Source organism: Henningerozyma blattae, chromosome 9 (assembly GCF_000315915.1).
Source record: "Henningerozyma blattae CBS 6284 chromosome 9, complete genome".
Lineage (NCBI taxonomy): Eukaryota > Fungi > Ascomycota > Saccharomycetes > Saccharomycetales > Saccharomycetaceae > Henningerozyma > Henningerozyma blattae.
The window spans coordinates 808,943-830,405 of NC_020193.1; the positions used below are offsets into that span (position 1 = coordinate 808,943).

The 21,463-nt window shown below is 30.0% G+C and overlaps 9 protein-coding genes across 9 annotated transcripts; 7 read left to right on the forward strand and 2 right to left on the reverse strand.

Moving 5' to 3' along the window:
• Nucleotides 1-194: 194 nt before the first annotated feature.
• COG1 (Golgi transport complex subunit COG1) lies at nt 195-1,550 on the forward strand (the record flags this gene model as incomplete). Its single annotated transcript, XM_004182460.1, has 1 exon — nt 195-1,550. One exon carries the CDS (start codon nt 195-197, stop codon nt 1,548-1,550), a length of 1,356 nt encoding a protein of 451 aa, XP_004182508.1.
• A 358-nt stretch (nt 1,551-1,908) lies between these two features.
• PHM8 (bifunctional nucleotidase/lysophosphatidic acid phosphatase) lies at nt 1,909-2,958 on the forward strand (the record flags this gene model as incomplete). Its single annotated transcript, XM_004182461.1, has 1 exon — nt 1,909-2,958. One exon carries the CDS (start codon nt 1,909-1,911, stop codon nt 2,956-2,958), a length of 1,050 nt encoding a protein of 349 aa, XP_004182509.1.
• Nucleotides 2,959-3,860: 902 nt separating this feature from the next.
• On the forward strand, nt 3,861-7,046 carry TBLA0I03360 (uncharacterized protein; the record flags this gene model as incomplete). The annotated part of the gene is made up of 1 exon (XM_004182462.1): nt 3,861-7,046. The coding sequence occupies one exon, from the start codon at nt 3,861-3,863 to the stop codon at nt 7,044-7,046; it is 3,186 nt and encodes a 1,061-aa protein (XP_004182510.1).
• Nucleotides 7,047-7,407: 361 nt separating this feature from the next.
• YEN1 (crossover junction endodeoxyribonuclease) lies at nt 7,408-10,005 on the forward strand (the record flags this gene model as incomplete). Its single annotated transcript, XM_004182463.1, has 1 exon — nt 7,408-10,005. One exon carries the CDS (start codon nt 7,408-7,410, stop codon nt 10,003-10,005), a length of 2,598 nt encoding a protein of 865 aa, XP_004182511.1.
• Nucleotides 10,006-10,381: 376 nt separating this feature from the next.
• MXR1 (peptide-methionine-S-sulfoxide reductase) lies at nt 10,382-10,936 on the forward strand (the record flags this gene model as incomplete). Its single annotated transcript, XM_004182464.1, has 1 exon — nt 10,382-10,936. The coding sequence occupies one exon, from the start codon at nt 10,382-10,384 to the stop codon at nt 10,934-10,936; it is 555 nt and encodes a 184-aa protein (XP_004182512.1).
• A 1,302-nt stretch (nt 10,937-12,238) lies between these two features.
• On the reverse strand, nt 12,239-14,032 carry TBLA0I03410 (uncharacterized protein; the record flags this gene model as incomplete). The annotated part of the gene is made up of 1 exon (XM_004182465.1): nt 12,239-14,032. The coding sequence occupies one exon, from the start codon at nt 14,030-14,032 to the stop codon at nt 12,239-12,241; it is 1,794 nt and encodes a 597-aa protein (XP_004182513.1).
• A 1,648-nt stretch (nt 14,033-15,680) lies between these two features.
• On the forward strand, nt 15,681-19,421 carry TBLA0I03420 (SAPS family protein; the record flags this gene model as incomplete). The annotated part of the gene is made up of 1 exon (XM_004182466.1): nt 15,681-19,421. One exon carries the CDS (start codon nt 15,681-15,683, stop codon nt 19,419-19,421), a length of 3,741 nt encoding a protein of 1,246 aa, XP_004182514.1.
• Nucleotides 19,422-19,664: 243 nt separating this feature from the next.
• ERJ5 (Erj5p) lies at nt 19,665-20,507 on the reverse strand (the record flags this gene model as incomplete). Its single annotated transcript, XM_004182467.1, has 1 exon — nt 19,665-20,507. One exon carries the CDS (start codon nt 20,505-20,507, stop codon nt 19,665-19,667), a length of 843 nt encoding a protein of 280 aa, XP_004182515.1.
• A 306-nt stretch (nt 20,508-20,813) lies between these two features.
• KEG1 (Keg1p) lies at nt 20,814-21,422 on the forward strand (the record flags this gene model as incomplete). Its single annotated transcript, XM_004182468.1, has 1 exon — nt 20,814-21,422. The coding sequence occupies one exon, from the start codon at nt 20,814-20,816 to the stop codon at nt 21,420-21,422; it is 609 nt and encodes a 202-aa protein (XP_004182516.1).
• Between the last annotated feature and the right edge of the window lie 41 nt (nt 21,423-21,463).

A 21,463-nucleotide genomic window follows, 5' to 3' on the forward strand; every position in this document is an offset into this window, starting at 1 on the left:
CGTCATCATTATATTTAATTTTGTAGAATAGTTCTTGTTCCTTCCCTAATCGATGTTACCCTACCTGACAAAAAATACTAAATGAAAAATATAAGCGATTCATAAAAAAAGTTCCACAAGATTTGTAAAACAAATGCGATTAGATTAGTATAGAAAACTCAATTAAATTGGTATAGACATCTTAAACAAGTGAAATGAGTAACGAAGGAATAAGTCAAGAAGTGATTGAACTGTTTGAGAATGAGAATATAAACTCTATTCGGGATTATCATAATGAATTAAATCATAAAGTTTCGAAGTTAAAGATTCAGTTAGATAAAGAATTATTAAACAATTATAATGAAATTTTAAAAGTTACTGAATCATTTGACAGTATTTTGAATAGTATGAAGATTGCAGATAATCAATTCAGATCCTTATGTTTTGATGACGAACAATTCAAATTGAATAAATTAAAGGAACCTATATTAAATAAATTAAATTTATCTGAGGAAGAAAAAAATGAACTAAAAAGGCAAGATGAGATTGATTTAAATAATAACAACGAAAGTTTACTTGTACTCAAGTTAGCAGATTGGTCATTTGTCATTGACGAATTTATCGATTGTATCAATAAGAATAATGCAATGCTTCAACATGATACCGAGGGGAACAACAACAACGCCGGTGGTAGTTCTACGAATAATTTGATGTCTTCACAAGAGATTCCCAAGATTGTATTTGAAAAAGTGAATCAAATGTTTTGCAACCTAGAAAGTGATATTATTTCGAAGATAAAAAATAATGGCGAATATTGTCAAGTATTGAATAAAAGTTGTTCTAAATTTTTAAAGAATGTGGAAAAAATGGAAATTACAAATTTTGACATCAATCAATTGACAAATAAGCAATGGATCGAGATGTATAACATCCTACATTTGGATGAATATCCATGGGACCAAGATAAAAAATTACACGAGAGAGTCATCGACAAGATCTTTGATAAGTTATTGATCACCCAGCGTGATATAAATATACTTTTGAAATGTACCAATGAACCAATTATAACTCAATTTATTAATAGTGAAGAATTTAAAAAAAGGTTAGCTATCAAAACTCGTGATGATTTACAAATCCAGTTAACTAGATTGGAACGTGTTTTGGCAGAGAAACCTGACGGCAAAGAAAAACATGAAGGAGAGGATATTTTATACCCTTATGATAGTAATCGTATGCCTGATGTCAAGACTATCTTAAACAAAGCCAATTTAAATTCTAATGGATTGGGTAATTCCCAAAGATCACAATGTCATGAATTAATTATTAAATTACTAGAGTTATTGAAACGGTTGAAAGATTTGAATGAAACTGATGATGAAATTATTAATAAACTGGAACGTTTACATAAACAAATGTTAGATACTACTCAATCTAAAAATAAAGAGCACGTTGTGACAGGCGAAACTATGGATCATGTGGTGGCTCAAGTCTTAAGTCGCTACCAAAATCATCAATTTTCCAACCTGCTAGAAAAGCAATTGGTGCAATTACAAGATTTGGCTGGGCATTGATGAAATAATAATAATAATATAATAATATGGTAATATCATAATAATAGTAATACTATAACCATATAATAATATGATACTCAGTGGCCACTATTTCACACCACACGCACGCCTCAGAACACGCACCAGCGCGTCCCGATTCGGCCAGATCGTAGAATGACGTCGCCGCATTCCAGCCGTAACCAGCACGGGGCTCGGAATTACCCAATCGGATCGCTCCGTCGGAGTTACGTGAGGCAGTGATATCTTAAGTCATATTTTGGTGTTTTCAAGGATAACGTATAAATACTCGAGTACTATACTAAAAGCCTAGACGTATTTTTTAATGATTCATAGTTCGTCCCGCTCACGTGTTAGTTCGATGACAACCCTACAATTTACTAAACAAATTCCTGTCTCCAAGTTGAGACAGTTCACATACCCAATAGATTCCAACGATGCCAAGTTAACTTACAGACAAAAGATTGAAGGACAATTGAAATTGAATACAGCTCATTTGGATTCCTTGGATTATCCAGGGTCTAAAGTCACTTTTGATATAAACCAATCTCTCATTGCTAAGCAAGATCCGAATAACAGGATTTTTTATTTTGATATTGATAACTGTCTATATAAGAAATCGACTCATATACAGGATTATATGCAGTTGGCTATTATCAACTATCTAATCCATGAAGTTGGTTTGAATGAGAAACATGCTATGGAAATAAACAGCTCATATTATAAGAAGTACGGTCTTGTCATTAAAGGTTTGGTTCAGTTACATCATGTGGATGCCTTAGAATATAATAGAATGGTGGATGATTCTCTACCGTTGCAAGATTTGTTGACTCAAGATATAAAGTTACGTAATTTCCTGATGCAGTTGAGAAGCACCTGTAAATTTAACAAGTTTTGGTTATTCACAAATGCATACAAGACTCATGCATTAAGAGTGATCCGTATTCTTGGTATTGCTGATCTGTTTGATGGTATTACTTACTGCGATTATTCCAAAGATGATGCCTCGCAATTCATTGCCAAACCTGATCCACGATTTTTCGAGAAGGCAAAATTACAAAGTGGATTAACAGATTGGAACCATGCTTGGTTTGCCGATGATTCTTGGATCAATTTAAACGAAGCCCTAAGACTGGGCATTAATCATGTGGTCAATGTAAACGAATTAACCACTACGCCTCCCTTAATAAATACTTTGGTTCAATTAAATGACACATTAGACGATCAAAAAGATGTGCTGGTCGATACTATCACTGTAGACTCTTCCATGTCTTTATCTTCAATGCCATATTCTGATGAATCCACAACAACGGTGGAGGATGTGCAGGAATCTCACGAATTACCGGAGAATGCATTTGTAGTCAATGATTTGACACAATTGAAAGAAGTGGTTCCCGAATTGTTTAATTAATATTAGAGCATCTATCTATAGAGAACGCTTAATATTTGCATTTACAGGTTAGTTTGTTTATTTTTTACCTTATATACATGTATATATATATCTCATCTACCTCATCGATATTATATACTTTAATGTTTTTTTACTCCTTTATCAGCATATCCATTTATAGGCTATTTATATGGGGTCGTTTTTGGAAACCTTTCCTGTGATAGCGCCACCCGTCTTACCACTTACAGTAACTATTTCCCTAAACAGTCACCTAAATAAAAAACCCGAAATCCCGTTGGAAACTGTTAAAATTTAACAGAATTGAACATTTTCCCAGTTTCGGCAATTCTGTATTACCAAATAATTACCCCTCCCTGCGCCTATTTCTAAGACAAATTTCTGAACTGTAATCTGCAAATATATCTTATTATAGGAAATTCGATTGGGACAATGGTTGAATAATTTTCTTAAACCAAAAAAAAAGAAAAAAATTAGAAATTAAAAATAATACAAATTATAGGCTAATAGAATGAATGAATTAATAATAAGAGCATAACAGCGACAGATCCATCAAGACTGGTTACTACCGAAACTAGTATTTTTATTCATAGGAAAATATATACTAATACCTCGTTTTTCATTCGTTGATTCTCTTACAAAACACGTTTTATTTCGAACGGAAAAACTGCACACTTTTATACAACCACTCATCTAAACCAATAGAATAAATAACTTTAATTGAACTGTATCGTTTTTGAATTGTTTCTCATCTCTTTTTTAAGGCTACTTAACAAAGATTTTGTACTTGGTTTTCTATACTTACTTCACTCTCTTTCACTCCGCCAAGACCCATCATCATATATTTATTTGTTAAAACTTTTCAATAAAGTTTGCACTTGGTGTATCGTTATTTTCGCCTAAAAATGATGAATGTAGATTATTCCAACAATAATAATAGCAATAATAATCATAATAATCATAAACCTTCAAGCTCGACTCAAAACATGACTTCAAATAATATCCCTAAAATTGATACTTCAAACAATACCACGTTTGGAATGATGGAGATGTTACCGGATATATTGGACTTTAATATTTTTAATAACATGCCAAACCATAATACTAATTCAACTCATATTGAACAAATTCATCAAAAAAATTTAACAACGATTAATGAAAACGTTCAAACGCCAATAATGCAAACTGCACCCATAGATATCGTGTCAAACCATATTAATGGTAATCATATTCCAAATCCCGATTGGGGGACTATGGATTTAACAGATTTATTGATGACTCCAAATACTAATCTAGATGATGATGATAATAATAATAGCAGTAATCTATCGAATAATAATATTCATTCAAATTCGTTCACTTCTCATCAACAATCTTTACCTAATAGACATGATTTCGAGAATTTAATTAATTCTGTTCCAAATAATTTTTTAAATAATAATCATTCTCAAACTAATATTAGAAACCCCAGTAATACTACCACTTCTACTACTACTACTATTACTACTACTCTGAACCATAATAATAATAATACATCTGTTAATAATATAAACAATTTAAATTATAATTTAAACAATAATAATTTCTTGGATGTTTCAAATTCGTTACCTTCAAGGCAAATCTCAGATAATCAAATGTTAGAGTTTATTCGTCACTATAGAAGTAATAATCAGAATAATAATTCAAATTCAAATAGTCCGGCTCACTTCAATAATAATACTAACAATAATAATGCTAATAATAATAACAATAATAAATATAATTCTATCTCTTATAATTCAAGAGCTACTTATGAAGAAGATATCTCTTTATCGTTAGACTCGTTACCTACAGGTACCGGTATGATGAATTATAACACTACTACCACCACTAATCATCATAATAATATTTATTCTAATGGGAATAATAATAGTTTTTCGAATAATAACATTAATAATATTACTAACAATAGTAATTCTAATAATAGCAATTCCAATAATAATAATAGTTATGGAAATTTCAACAATTATAGTAGTAGTTTTAGTAATAGCTATAATAATTCCATATCAACACCAAATTCCATTAGGAAAAATACAATCATTAAACAAATATCTTCTAGTTCATTAAGTGGTGGCTTTAAAAAGGCAAGTTTAACAACTTCGATAGATTTAAATAGAAAGCAACAAATTGTTTGTGGTAATTGCAAAACTACAAAGACTCCACTTTGGAGAAGAGATAATGATGGTAATACCCTTTGTAATGCTTGTGGTCTTTTCCAAAAATTGCATGGTATCTCAAGACCTTTATCAATGAAAACTGATGTTATAAAAAGAAGAAATGCTAAAAAGAGATCAAAGAAAAATTCAATATCAATACCAAAATCAGATTATACAATTAATGAAAATACAAATAATGAAGATCCAAATAATCAAAATTCAATTACACCAACAGGTAATTCTTCTACATCAACACTTTCTACACCTATTGAAGATGATTCGAATAAAGTCGTTAAATCTGCAAATTCCTCTTCAACATCATCATCACAAATGTCAACTATGATACCATCTTCAACCTCTCCTTCGTCCGCTTCTAAAAGTAATTCAAATCATTTTGTAGATTTAATGCCAAAACCTTCTTCGCAATTAGCATTACAACCTACAGTTTCTACTCAAAGTGTATCAACCACTTTTACCCCTCATAATTCTTCTAACTTAACTCAATCGTTAAATAATTCTACAAGTTTACCAAATAAGAAGATTTCGACAACTACAATTAAAAAATCAAGAAAAAATAGTAACTCTTCTTCAAATTCAGTGAGAGGAATGATTCCAATCTTACCAAAACCTTCTGCAAATTCATCTCAAGCACCATTTGTATTAAACTTACCAAAATCAAGAAGTACTTCAGTCATAAATACTACAACAAGTAATAATATATCTACATCTATACCCTACAACAATACTAATAATATGATGATAAATAACGGCAGTTATCAAAATAAAAGCATGTTATCGACATCTGCTTCAGCAGATCAAGGTATATCAATTCCACGTCAAAGAGTTTCGAGAAATTCTTCTTCTTCTTCGAATGGTTCTAACTCTTTTCAAAATAGTCAATGGGCAAAAATTCATGAAAATGATTCTGTTTCATCTACAACTACTACATCCGGTGATTGGAAACAAAATATATATTCTTCAAAGACAGATCTCGATATGTTAAATGGTATCAATGAACATCAAGCGTTTGATATTTCTTCACAATCTGAATCTCAAGTGTCTGCGTCAACAATGACGCCAAATATTGGGTCTGAGAACAATTCAAGAACCTCTCTATTATCACAACAATTACAAAAATCAAATAATAATAATAATAATAATACTAATAATAATAATAATAATAATAATCATAATAATAATAATAATAATAATAATAATAATAATATTGATAATAATAATAATGGTAATAATAGTAATAATAATAAAATATCTTCGAATACTACCAACTTTGATGCAAAAAGTAATGCAACTTTATCACAAAGTCAACAAAGTTTGGATGAAAACTTGCTTCAATCTAATCCTGATTTATTATTGTTGAATTTAAATAACCCATCTGTAAATATAAAGAAGTCTGCTGCATCTTTTGCTGGCTCTCCACGACACAGTTATACTGGTATTATTCAACAGCAGAGAGGATATGTTGGCTCACGGGAACCAGGACCGAATAGTATAACTAGACAAAATTCATTTACTATGCAATTACAACAAGAAAATTCTCTACCAAAGAGAAATAACGTATTCCGGACTAGTTCTTTTACTAATACAAACAGTTTTTTAACAAAAGGAATAATGAATAACAACAATAGCGTTACTAGTAATATTAATTCACAGGTAGAGAATTCTAATACAAATAATAATTCATTTGTCACTGATTTTGTCAATAGTCCAGTGGCATTTTCATCTAGTAATAATATTTTTAATTCAGCATCGAATGATACCCCTAATTTTGGCAATCCTTCCAATTCAAATAATATTGGTAACAATAACAATAATATAAACAATACCAATGACAATGAAATTTCAACTGGTTTAGAATGGCTCAAATACGAGATTTAATTATAATTCTAAGTCAGAAATACCCCATACCTTCTAGTTTTTTTTCTTTTTTGTATCATTTTACTCTACTTTTTCATTGGTCTGTTCCAATTTAATAGAGCATAATTGAATTTTATAACTTTTTATTTGCAAAACTTATTTCTAGCTTTTATAATCTTTATATTCTAACTGTTTTTTTTTAAAGTTGATATGTTTTTGTTTTTTTGCGATTAACAGCGCTAAAGCTTTTATTTTGGAGATTAAACACTCCGAATGACGTAAACATTGTTTAAAATTAATCTCAATATCAGAATGTTTAAATCGTAACTATAGAGAGTAATAAAAAATTAACGATGAAAAAGTATAGGATATACATTAAATAATGGGTGTACCACCTATTTGGGAAATACTAAAGCCTTTTATTCAAGATTCACGTATTCCATTAAAAGTATTTGTTTCTGAATTCTATAAGAAAAATAATCAATTTCCTAGAATTGCTATTGACGGTTATACATGGCTCTTCGAATGTGGATTTATTGTAAAAATCCCCCCTAAAAATGCTAATAATAATAATAATAATAATAATGAAAATGTCAGTTATATTTCGAACAGTAAGGCAATGACAAATTTTGTTTACCGGCTCAAGGAATTATTATCTCTGAATATTGAAATGGTTTTTGTATTTGATGGTAACCTGAAACCCTGGTTTAAGAATAAATATAAATCTGAAAAAGATTATAATATTTTAGCTAATGAAAAGGATAACGATTATCTTGAGTTATATAATGACCATTTGAAAAGTCATCAAACCAAAAATCAATGTCTAGCGTTAAATGATTCATTTCATGAACCTTCATTTTTAAAATCTGTGAAAAAATTATTAGATCATTTAAATATTCCTTATCTTCAAGCATGTGGTGAAGGGGAAGCACAATGTGCTTGGTTAAATATTAATAGATATGTACATTACGTTTTGGCTAATGATTCTGACACTTTAATGTTTGGTTGCAAAAACATGTTGAGAAATTTTTCAAAATTCTGGGATGACAAAGGTGCTACTGCAGGTTCTGGGAGTAGTCCTGAAAAGCATCGTGATAACAAAGAATATTTTGTTACTGTTATTAACATGGACGAAGTTCAAAAACAAAGCATTCATAGAATTGATAGATGGTCTTTGTTATTTTTTAGCGTTCTTTTAGGAGCTGATTATAATGATGGTGTAAAAGGCTTAGGCAAAGTAAAGGCTGCAAAACTAAGTTACTCAACGGCTCCTGATTTTTCTTTAAAATTCAGAAAGATATTCGAAAATATAGATCAAGAAAAGAAAAGAAGGATAGAAAAGTATGATTCTTTTAAAAAGGAGGTTTTTGAATATTGTAAGAATCACTCTGTTCAGCTCTTCGGTAGAAATTATAAGACTTTATTAGGCGAAGATGCATTTGAAGGATGGCCGATTGAATATGTAGTAATGTTTTATTTTCATCCTTATTTATTATATTCTGTTGAAGATTGGATGAGAAATTTGGACTTTGATGATTGCACTGAGTGTAAAATAGACGATTTAGAGAAGATACAATTTTCATCTCTTCACAAATATTTAAGAAAAGGCCAAATTTATGGTGTTACAAACTTTGATCGCTGGTTTCATTCTACAATGCATGAATCATTTTTGCTACGATATATCTGGCTAAATAATTCAATTGATAAAAAGATTATGAAAATTACAGAGGAGAAGACAACATCGATTGGAAATTCACCCGAGACTCTTGTATTTTATAAAGTGAGATATAATTCATTTCTTGAAGGTATTGAGTATGATGAAACTATGGACATATCTAGATCATCATCTCCATCAAAATCTCCATCAAAATCTCCTATCAGACCATCAATATTAAAAACGCCAGGTAAATCGCCTTCGGGATCATCTAAAAAGCTTCCGATTAGATCACGAAGTCCTACTAGGCGGCAAATGGATATTAAAGAATATAAATTTGGTGTTTGGATTTTGAAAGACCTCATTCCCAAAAATCATACATTAGTATTAGACTACAACAAACGAATGAATGAGAAAACACTGCAGGACTCACAAAAAAAAACTCGCTCACCTAGAAAGAAAAAGTATTCTCAAAAGAACACACTGGATGGGTTTCTAAGTAAACATTCTTCTCCTAGTAAGTCTTCATCTCCAACTAAAACCCTACACACTAGCACAAATAAATTACAATTAAACAAGGATTCATTTGTTCCAAGCAAGCCTGTTAAAAGACAATTATTTATTGACATTTACTCATCTGATTCAGAGCATGGTAGTCAGCATCTATCCACAAAAGTTGAAGCTAAAGACGATTCTTTAGTGATATTGGAGGATTATAAAATTGATAATGATATTTCTGATATATCGCCCACCAAATCTAATCAAGATTTGGGCTGTTCCACTCAGGAACTAGATGTACAGGATGAATCGCCATTAAAAAGGCAAAGACTGGTAAGAAATTCATCACTGCTGGATCAATCACCGAATACCATATCAAGTGATAAGTTTCCACAATCGTATAATTATAAATCGATAAACTCATCTCAATCGCCAAAAAAATCGCTTTTAATTCCCCCACTCACATCACCCTCCAAACTTGAGACTAATATTTCTATACCAAAGACATCCCATTCACACGAATTGCAAAAACAGCATAGTACCTTATCCTCCATGATATCAGAAACAGATGATCAATATTCCATCAATAAAAATGATCCCTTACATTTGGATGAAAATTCAAAAAAGAAACCTATTTCAACTTCTAAGAAATCATCATTTCCTGAAGAAAAAATATTATACCAGAATCCAGTACCTAAACTAACAAGAGGTGAGTCTATTTTGGATCGTTTAGCACAAGAAGCACAAGAGGTATATGACGATTTTCAAAACTGCGGTACGCTCTCCGACATTACTCTTGATGATGATGACTCTCTTACTCTTACGTAAATGTTGAATTTTAAAAGGAAAAGTAACTTTGTGAATGGCATTATTAGTGGTAAGTTGAGAGTTACTGAAGGATAACTTTTACTATTTCATTTTTCATATAAATTTTTTTTTTGTTATTTACCATGGCGCTAGCATATTTTTTCATTTTCACGGTGGTAGTATTTTTGCAATTTCACGTGAGGCGTAAATTATTGTGTAAGTGTGACATTTTTGGCACTTGTTCCTCTATTGATAAACTAGTTACTATAAAAAATGAAAGGCATCAACTTGATGAATCTTATTATCGGAAATATATCTTCATCTACAAATAAAATATTACTACAGTCAGAAAGAATAGATTTTTAGATTGCCAACCCACTAATAATAGTAATAGTAAATGAGCTCCGTCATCTCAAAAGAAATAAAGTATAACCCAGTTACTGATAAGTTAGTTACTGTTGCCGCCGGTTGTTTCTGGGGCACTGAGCATATGTATAGAAAGCATTTTAGTGCGAAGATTGAAGATTGTAAAGTTGGCTATGCCAATGGGAAAGAAACTCTAAAAGACTCTACAGATTCTATTTCTTACCAAAGGGTGAAAAAAGGGGACACTGATTTCGCAGAAGTTCTACAAATATCGTACAATCCTAAAAAAGTTACATTAAAAGAATTGATTGATTTTTTCTTCAGAATACATGATCCTACCACTTTAAATTCTCAAGGCCCAGATTTAGGTACTCAATATCGTAGTGGCTTGTACGCTCACTCTGCTGAAGATTTGGTTGAATTAAACAATCTAAAAAAATCATGGCAACCAAAATGGAATAATAAGATTGTAACTGAAGTATCATTAATTAAGAACTTTTATACTGCAGAAGATTACCATCAAACTTATCTAAATAAAAACACTGATGGGTATGCATGTCCTACTCATTTTTTGAGGAATATTTAAATGATCTTTTTGTGTTTAAATTTTGTTTTGTAAAGTAATGTTAGGCTGATTATTATCATATCTCCGTATTGCCACTTCATCAGTAGTCTGTATTGTACTTTGTTATATTACCATTAGCTACTGCTTCTCTCAATCATCATTGATCGTACTGTGAAATCTATGGATCCATTATATATAATCCCTCATAAAATATAGACTAATCTGAACAATATCTACATAGAATATACTGATAAAAAGTATCTTCTTTTAACTTAATCCTTTTTAAATATTACACTGAATTAGAATCAAAAATCTCAATTTAGAGATTTTGTTTAAATTTATGTTTTTTTCAAAAAATATATCATTTACGTATAAAATATAAAAAGTCCTGTTGAGCGTTAAATATTACTTAGTAAGTGAAAATTTTTCGCCTAATTAGCCTCACAAGAGTTATGTGCCTCTCATGCTTAGTATATCCTGTAGAAGCTACATGATGTACTTTAATTAACGACAACGAATTTTCTAATTGGGGTTTTTATTAGCAACGTATATTCACGTTATACTATCTTTTATCCTAAACTAGCATATCTACTGTTGTATATATAAAGACCATGAATATATAGCAAAAAAAATCAAATCTGTTTTTTTCATAATTACAAAGGCTGATACAACTTAATTTGCGAAACTCCTCTTATGTGACACCCAATATTCTCACAATATCTTGGAATTCGTACCCCACGACCTCTAGAGATATTTGACCGAACCGGTTAATTGATTACAAAAGTGGAAATTGGACCAATAGAAACAAGAGGATTCTAATACTTTCCCTTAACAGGAAACAGCAAAGAAAATCGAACCTTGGTTTAAGACACATTCTGGGATGAAAATTTTACTCAACCAAGAACCCCAATTAGGGAATATTTTGAATAGAGGATATGTACCGAAAATAGCTTTCAAGTAGTTACTATTAATACTTTTCATATGGGCTAAGACAATAAACTAATAGACAATAGCATATATGCAAAAAAAGCATCAAACGAAGATTCAAGTATTAAAATAGGATGATGTTAATAGAATTTCTGTGAATAGATAGATCGTAGGTTGTTAATGTTAATTATAGTAAAATTTAAAAGATATTAAAGTATAATATTAAATAGTATTATTTTAAATAGGTTGGTGATAGAGTAGCGGTACATAGAGAAAAAAGGTGATAAAAATGGAAAAAGAACAAAAAAGCATTAATAGAAGTGATTTTTTTGTAGCATGCATTTGACATTACTCCGGTATTGGTAGTATACACCATGTTTCTTACAATACAGTCAATCAAGCTTGAACATTGACTTGTTCTGGTTCTTCTTGAATGATATTTTCTTGAGCTTCTTGAGCTTCTTCTTGGAGGTTTTCAACTTCCTCTTGAACTTCCTCTTGAACTTCTTCTTGAACTTCTTCTTGAACTTCTTCTTGAACTTCTTCTTGAACTTCTTCTTGAACTTCTTCTTGAACTTCTTCTTGAACTTCTTCCTTTACTGGTTCTTCAGTTTCATCTTGAGCCTTAGCAGCATCTTTGGAAGCAACTGTTTCTTCTTCTACTTCTTTGGCTTCCTTAGCTTCAAGGGCTTGGAAAACGATATTTGCTCTTGATCTTAAGATGTATAAATGTTCACCAGCTTGTTTTTCAAAAGTATTAATACTTGATTCGATATGACCCAAGAATTCTCCGATTTCTTGAGGTTCTTCATATTGTTCAGAATCCTTTAGATTCTTAAAGTTCTTGATGGATTTGTTAATTCTTTTCTTCAAAGTTAAAAATCTTTTCCAATTTTTAACATCGGTTTCATCAGTTGAACTTTCCAAATCTTTAATTGATAAGTTACTGGACCATTCACTAAAGATATTTTTGGCCCATTCTTTGAAAGATTTAACATGTTCGAATCTAACTTCATCGATCTTTTTATCAATATCCAATTTGAAATCATTCATCTTAGCATGTAAGATATTGATGTTGGATTTGATAGTTTCATTAATATCTTCAATAGAGTCACGTACAGATTGTCTTGTAATATCGGATTCAATGGTTTCATCTTGAGTGGATTCTTCGAAATTCTTTAAAGAGGTGGCCAAAGCTTTAATTTTAGTTTCAGTGGCTTGTAACATATTTTCGAAAATTTCAGTGAAAGTTGGTTTAGAATTTTCGATATCCTCATTAATGGATTGAGTTAAATCGGTCTTGTAGAAAGAAATGATGGATTTGTATTTAGAATCCAAAGTCTTTGCCCAAACTTTTAATTGATCTTCAATGGATAATTCTTCTGGGACAGTTTCTTCTTGTTCTTGAACAATTTCAGCTTGCTCTTCCTTTTGTTCTTCCACATCAGAAGCAATTGTTGATTCGATATGTGTAGTCATTGTTGTCAAGATTGTAGAAGTAAAAGTGGTGGTGGTTGGAGCCTCAGTGGCAGATCTATGCTTTGGAGGAGCCATTGATTGAGCAGGAGGTTTTTCAGAAGAAACAACATTAGAAATTGGAGTTTCAATTTTCTTGGCTTGTTGCTTTTTATCATCTAATTTTGGTGGATTTAATTTAGATTGAATAATGTTTTGATAGATATAAAATTTTTCGACTAAAATATCCTTTAATAGAGTCAATTTCAAACAAGCTGAAGATCTTAAAGGTTCTGAGTTTGTCCAAAGAGTTTGTGCTTTCAAAACAATTGGATTAACTTGTTCATTTTCAGAGATCTTTTCCACATGTGGCTTCAAATAAATGTTATAATAGCTATTTAATTTCACAATGGCCTTTTCCACACAAGGTTTTTGTTGTAATTCAACAACCTTGACAGAAACAGGGGCTAAAACTTTTTCTTCAAATATTAAGGAGAATTTGTCAACATGAGGCTTGGCAAATTTATTATAATTCTCACCAGTTTTAACTAACAAAGGAGAGACGTTTGTGGAATAGAATTGATTGTTTTTTTGCAAATGTTCATTCCAATTGTATGGAGAAGTGTATTGACAAACTTGTAAGAAATTATCGGAACAATAATAAGTCTTACAATAGTAATGTAATGATACAATTACGGCGATCAATGAAATGAGCAATTTCTTAATACAGGCCATTATAGATTGTGCTTTGAGTTTCACTTGTTATGTTTCAATCTTCACTTTTCGAGATTCAATCTATGTTACGAGAAGTATCGATAATGAAACGTATTATATTATTATTATTATTATTATTATTGTAATTACAAATGTAACAAAAGGGAATACAAATAATAAATTACTCGAGGAAAAAAGGATTAAACAAAAAAAATAACTGAAGTAAATATAGTAATACGCTTTTTAATGGTACAAATGTTTCTAATATAAAACATATATATATATATATATAGATATACGTATATATATAAATATTATGAAAGACAGAGAAAATGTGTCCAGTAAATATTTATTTATTTAGAGGGATTGAAACATTTTTATAATATAGACCAGATTGAAATTTCAATTGACAAAAAAAAAAATTAAAGGATCAAAAAGAGAATAGGTTGCCCAATCGAGAAATGACACAGAAAGGTTCGGAGAAAAGTGTCTTGGAGGAGAAAGTGTTTATGTCCTTTGTGGAAAACTGTGTTTTTTGGTAGTGGGGACGCCCTTGGAAAAAGGCAGCTACGCGGGTACACACGCTAGTCCAAAGGAGGAAAATCATGACACCCGCGGGTTTGCCACCTTGAATTCCACGGGACTGTCCGGAAGAAAAGGGGTTATGGTAGTTCCGATGGACAGGGTGTCCGGCTTACTCGGCCGAGTGCATGTGATTTTGACATTTTGAGAATCATGTGATAAAAATCACGTGCTATGTCTGGTTGTGAGCCCTGAATCTTTTCACGTGATTCTCCCTATTTCTTACAGCCGTGGCTATAATGTGGAAAGAAAAAAATATGGATCAGGGCAGTCTGGCCCGGCAAATGCCGCCAAACGGGAATTCTGATATTCTATGGATGAGATTGGAATACTAACTATGAATAATATTATTATACTTTGAGGACTTGCTAAGAACAAGGCCTAGAGATAGACTTTCCTTTTGGCATCGATAGGGATTTACCATTTAGAGTTGAATTAAGATTATTGCAAAAAGCATTATCATAGGGTTCATTATTAAGGAATTAATTTAGAATAAAAAAATAAAATTTATTTTATTCAATTTTTTGTTCTATATAGTTAATCATCACAGCAAAAAAAAAAAGCAAAAAAACAGAACATCATCTTTAGAAATCAAACTATTTTTGAATGCTACATTAAACTTTTAGGATTTCTGTTTAATTTGACTTTATACTACCGATCAACATTTTTTTTCTCATCTTTGCACTTTATACAGCTATTCAATTCAATTCGGTAAGAAAACTTCTATTAAGATACTCTACGTCTATAGTTTTTCCTATCACGGATTAATTTATTTCCCTCCCCCCATTTTGTGATTTCTCGAGATTTTTCTTCCATTCTTTTATTGTTGTTTCATTTCATCTTACACTGCCTGCTTGTGTGCTTTTCTTATTTTATTTTTATTTCAAGTTCAAGTTCCAAATTTCACGTTCCAAGTTCCAAGCTTCAAGTTTTACCGTTTGTTCTAGTTTATCCCCACGCTCACCATTTAATATCTATTTGTTATCCTTTTTTTCTATATCTTTATTCATCACGAGAAAACCCTCATTCACTCTTCATTAATATCACTTCTCTTGTACATTTCTAAATCACTATATCCATCGTTATAATGTCGTTCTGGCCCTTTTCTACAAATACAAACAATTCAAATATTAATAAAACTTTGGATCAATATTTCCTGATATTGAATTATTTGAAGAAAAATAATTTATTACCAATAATTAGAAATAGTAACAGCACAAGTACAAATTCGATATCATTGGCATCATTATCTTCCATTTCTTCAGATTTTAACACCTCATCTCCAATAAATCAAATACCTTTGCCACCAAGACCAGCTGAACCAACTACTAGTACAAATACAGTTGCGCCTACAACCACTACAACAGCAGATACATTTTCAAATGGCAGACCTATAAATGGTAATAATCCTACCACCACCAATACGGCGTCGGGAAATTTTACTTATTCGATAAAGGATCTGGATAGTTCTTTCATAGATTCAATCCTGATGGAACCTGATTTAATAGAAGAGTTACTTATGAATAATAACAATCTCATAGATTTCATTTGCTTTGGCTATTTTTTCCAGAAGACAAGTACCACTAATAATCCTCTTTCATCTCAAAATGAATTTGTTTCAATTTCAAATTTAAATTATATCATTGATAGACTATTATTAGCTCTGTCAAATATTAATCAAATAGACGTTAATAATAATCAATCTTCAGTCCAACATTCAACAAATAACCTCATCATTCATGATTATTTCAATGCAAATAATGATTTGGGCTCCAGGTCTTCTTTACATAATGATATTGAAATAGATTTACAACAACAAGATTATCTTATGAATAATAATAAAGATGACTACACTAAAGAGAATAAGAATAAATTTAGAAATCCCACCACGTTTTTAGATGATAATACTGTTAAAACTCAAAATGTTATAGACCCATTGGATGATCCGTTAGAAAACGCTTCACCAACAACTAAATATAATAAATTACAACATAATAACGATAGGTCCACTTCGACTTCTTTAAAGCTAGAGCCAAGTTTTACTCCAACTTTCTCAAAGACAACAACTACTACAACAACAATACATTCAAATAATATACCACCTGCTTTAGCATCCATATCAACTGCATTATCGTCATCCTCTTCCTCTATTATTTCTTCTTCTTCTTCCTCATCATCAAACTCATCATCACCTTTTTTAATTGATAACCATTCTTCAGCCACCACTAATACAACAACACTAGTTTCAAATAATAATGCTGATGATGCTAATACTAATACAAGCAACAATACAGATCCTAAGACGAATATTCCTCCAGATAATAATATTTTGAATATTAAAATGGCCAATATTATAACAAATATTTTATCACAAGATGTTTCGATTGTATTAAATTCCATTTTGAATAATTTTAATTATTTAAATAAATTATGGTCCATTATTTATAAAATTAATTCAAAAAATTATCAAATTTTATCAAATTTTTTCTTAAAGATCAATGAGATTTTATTTTATAAAAATTCCATTAAATATTTGAATTTTATCCGATTAAATTCCACAAATTTTACTAAGAATCTAATCGAAAATATTAATTATGAAAATATAATAGATTTTTTTTTAAAATTAATTTCTACTGATAAATTTAATAATGAATCAGGAATGATAAATTTATTATTAAATCAAAACTTAATTGAAAACTTGATTATAAAATTGAATAATTTAGATTCAATTAAAGATTTCGACATTATTATATCAATAGGTGATTTCTTAAAGAATTTAATAACAATTTCATCAAATACCCTATTATTACTGGATAATAACTCAGTTACCTCTTCATCAATGAATCCAAATTCAAATCAATTATCCAACTCGGCAATGGTTAATAATTCAGAAATGGATCCGGATAATATGCTAATTGGTCCGAATAATTTAATTAGAAATTTAGTTTCAGCAAAAGTAATTAAGAAATTAATTAATTTAATCTTAACTAAAAAAAATTATCATTTAATAGTAATAGTATCAATCGTTATTGAGTTGATTAGAAAAAACAACTCAGATTATGATAATTTCAATTATTTATCTGAAAAAAATTTAAATTTAAAATTAAATCCACCAAATAATAATGATCCAATTTATTTAGGTTTCATGTTAAAAGAATTTTCATTAAATTTAAATAATTTCTTCCATTTACTATTTGAATTAGAGTTAAATTTAAATGAGAAAACACCAAATACAAATCAATTAGGTAATCAATACAAACCATTGAATGTTCAAAGATTTAAAATTATTGAATTAATCGCTGAATTGTTACATTGTTCTAATATGAAATTAATGAACTATAAAAACTATCATAAGTTTGCAGCCAAAAAAAATTCTATTCGTAAAAATTTTAAATTTTTCCTAAATGATGCTATAAGTAATGACTTATTGACGAATGTTAATACAAATAATACTATCACTGCAGATGCAACAATTGATTTTTCATCAAATTCATCTTCATCTACAATTAAACACTTTAAAAAACAAAAATATGATTCAAATTTAAATAGTAATGGTAGTACAAATAATATTTTGAATCCTAATAATATTGAAATAGATTCCAATAAGAATGAAGATTCCGAACTTATAATTAATTTTAAAACAAGCCGTACCCCAAAACTCAACTCCATGGATGATGAGGCGGCTTCTAATTCCGATGATGAGTTAGATTCTGATCCTAATTTCAGATTTACAACTAGCAATCATGCTTACTCAAATAAAAGTATACTAGAAGAAGATGAATATGAAATCAAAGAATCTAATGCTTTCAATAATAATTCTAACAATAGTTATTTAACTGATGAGAGAAACACTATTTTAAGAAAAAATCCAACTATTGGTGATATGTTTAAGATAAAACTATTTGACTCCCAATTTTTACCGAAAATCGTATTACTTTTCTTAGAATATCCATGGAATAATTTATGGCATAATGTCGTGTTCGATATTATCCAACAAATTTTTAATGGGAAGCTGGACTCTACTTACAATTGCTTTTTAATATATCAATTATTTTCGCTACAAAACTCAAGATCTTTTATCCATACTATATCAGATTATAGAAATGAGGATAGTTATATTAATAATAATGAACATATTTTGTCAATTAATAAATATATTAATTCCAATATACCCATTGATTTAAGTATAACTAAGAATATTATCCTTAAAGGTTATCAAGATTCTTACGATTTTTTTGAAAAAGAATCGATAAATCTTGGATATATGGGGCATTTAATTTTAATTGCTGAAGAAGTTGTTAAATTCTCTAAAAATATTGATACAAAGACACTTTCTAATGACATATTTGATGTATTAAATGATAAAGAATGGTTATACTATTGCAATGAAGTTTTAAATGAAACAAGAAAGATGTATTCTTGTATTCTGGGGGGTGGAACTTATGTTGAAGATGGAAATGGAAATATTATTCCTCAATTGCCATCTTCACCAACTCAATCTTTGCAATTAAAGGAAATCGATATGAATGACAATATAAACAGTGATAACCAAGAACCTTTAGAATGTGATGGACAAGCTGACTCGCAATCGAATTTCCAATTAATACCCTCGTCTAGAGCTACAGAAGAATTAGTAATTTCGAGGCATAGTTCTTATAAAAATAGTAATTCGATAAGTGTGGAGGATATAGAGGAACAATTAGGTCTTTCTACAACTTCAGATTTACATAACAGACTAAGAAATATGCTTGTTCATGCATCAGAAGATGAAATCAGTTTAAGAAATGAACAAAACGGGGTTATCATTTTGGGTCCTCCACCAGAATAATAATACTTTCCCTTCTGTTTAATAAAACTGTGAAGAATTGAAAAATCAAAAATCAAATATTATCATAAATATCTGTCCAACACCTTAAATGACACTATTAGTTATACATTCTACAGAGCATAATCAACCTGATAATTAAATAAGACATAAATTCTTTTTATATATTCTTAACAATTAATTTAACGTTTTTTAAAATACATTAAAGATAATGATGAAAAATTTAAGTAATACATATACTAGAGTTTATGTAGTTTTCTTCTTACCTTTCTTATTTGATTTAACTTTTGCTTCATCTGATTTCGAAGCCTTACCCAATTTCTTGCCATATTTTGCAGTATCAAAAAATCTACCAATAGTAATATACCACATCCAGTATGGGAAGGTAAAAAACATACAATCTTTAACTTGAGGAGCTGGGATACTATCTGGGGTAACTAAGGCGCGAGAGCCATCAGCTTCGATAATAAAGACATCACCAAAACGAATTTGTACCTGCTTGCCAGGATCATCTGCAGAAGTTTTGTATAACAAATATTTTTCACCTAACCCACTTGTATCATCTTGTTCCTTACAACTTTCAATAAATTCATTAATTCTTCTTGTATTACCCTTCGCTTGAATAACCATAATACCATAATGGATTACACTTGCAGCTAAATATATAAACATAAACAAAACGTATGTCTTTGGCTGGACTCTACGAAAGAAAAACCCACCTTTAGAAAAATCGTAATCTGGAAACCCATTCTTCAAATAATAGTCATATGTCTTTCTACGAGTATCATCTGCCAGAATTTGTGTGGCTAAATTTAGACGTTCATAAAGTTTTCTATATTTCTTGTTCTTATCTGGATGATACTTTTTGGATAACTTACGCAAGTTTTTGGAAATTTCCTTAGAGGTAGAATCTTTCATCTTAGATAGTTTCAAAAACTTATAAAAGTCCATATCCTTCCCATATTTTTTTGCTACTTCTTTCTGTAGCCTGAATATTTCAATTTCTTCAGTAGTAAAAGCAAATACTAATGATATGATAAAAAGGAGCGTTAACCCCGTTCTAATCCCAACATGATTGACTGATATCATTATTTATAACTCACCCCAATGAATTGTTCTCTAAATTTTCAGCATTGTTAATAATACGACCAATTCAAAACTTTAATGTATTTTTTTCTTTGAGTAGTTAATAAAATATCATAAATCGAATTTCGTTAATATTGCTGGCATGGTTCTGGAAAGAGGCCCGGAAGATTAACGCGCCTTGGTAGAGAACCAAAAATGTATCATACTTGAAAAGAATTATAAAAGTTATGCTGAGAGAGAATGCAGTGATTATTCGAGTCTAACTTGATCCCATTCAAGGATCTTACTATAAATTCAGCTGTATTTAAAATGGCACTTTTCCCAAAGAGATTGATATCTCGTTTATACCAATATTCCCATATTATGACTATTTTCCTATATCTTGCACTATTAGTTCGCTGGCTAATTTTGCTACCATTAGTTGGATCCAAGTTTTTGCCGGGTGGGATACATGAGTTTTTATGTTATTTACTAGTTGGTTCTGGTACTGTTGATTTATTTTGGCGTTTGTGGTTTCATGGACTCATCAATGGTATAATTTCTAAATCCTTTGTTAAGAATGCAAATTTAATCTATATTGTTGTATGTCTTCATTTTTATGACGATTATGAACACTCTTTAATATTAAAAAATGCAAGTTATTCTAGTTTTATTATTGGACTATCAATATCTCAAATTTATTCTCATTGGACCCGTCTTTTTAAGACTGAGCCTGGTACAAAAAGGAAAACAGGAATGTGGAAATTCAATGCGTACTGTATGCTTCCATTATTATACTTAAGCGAGTTTTACTTATTATTATTAAATGTACAAAATTATAATTTTCATACTACCCCATTATTAGATATTGTTAATAAAGCTGTCCTAATAACCTTCTTGCCAATTTCAATAACATTTTATAAAAACTATTTAATATAATATGGATATATTAGAATCTTCTCTTAACAAATTTCTATATT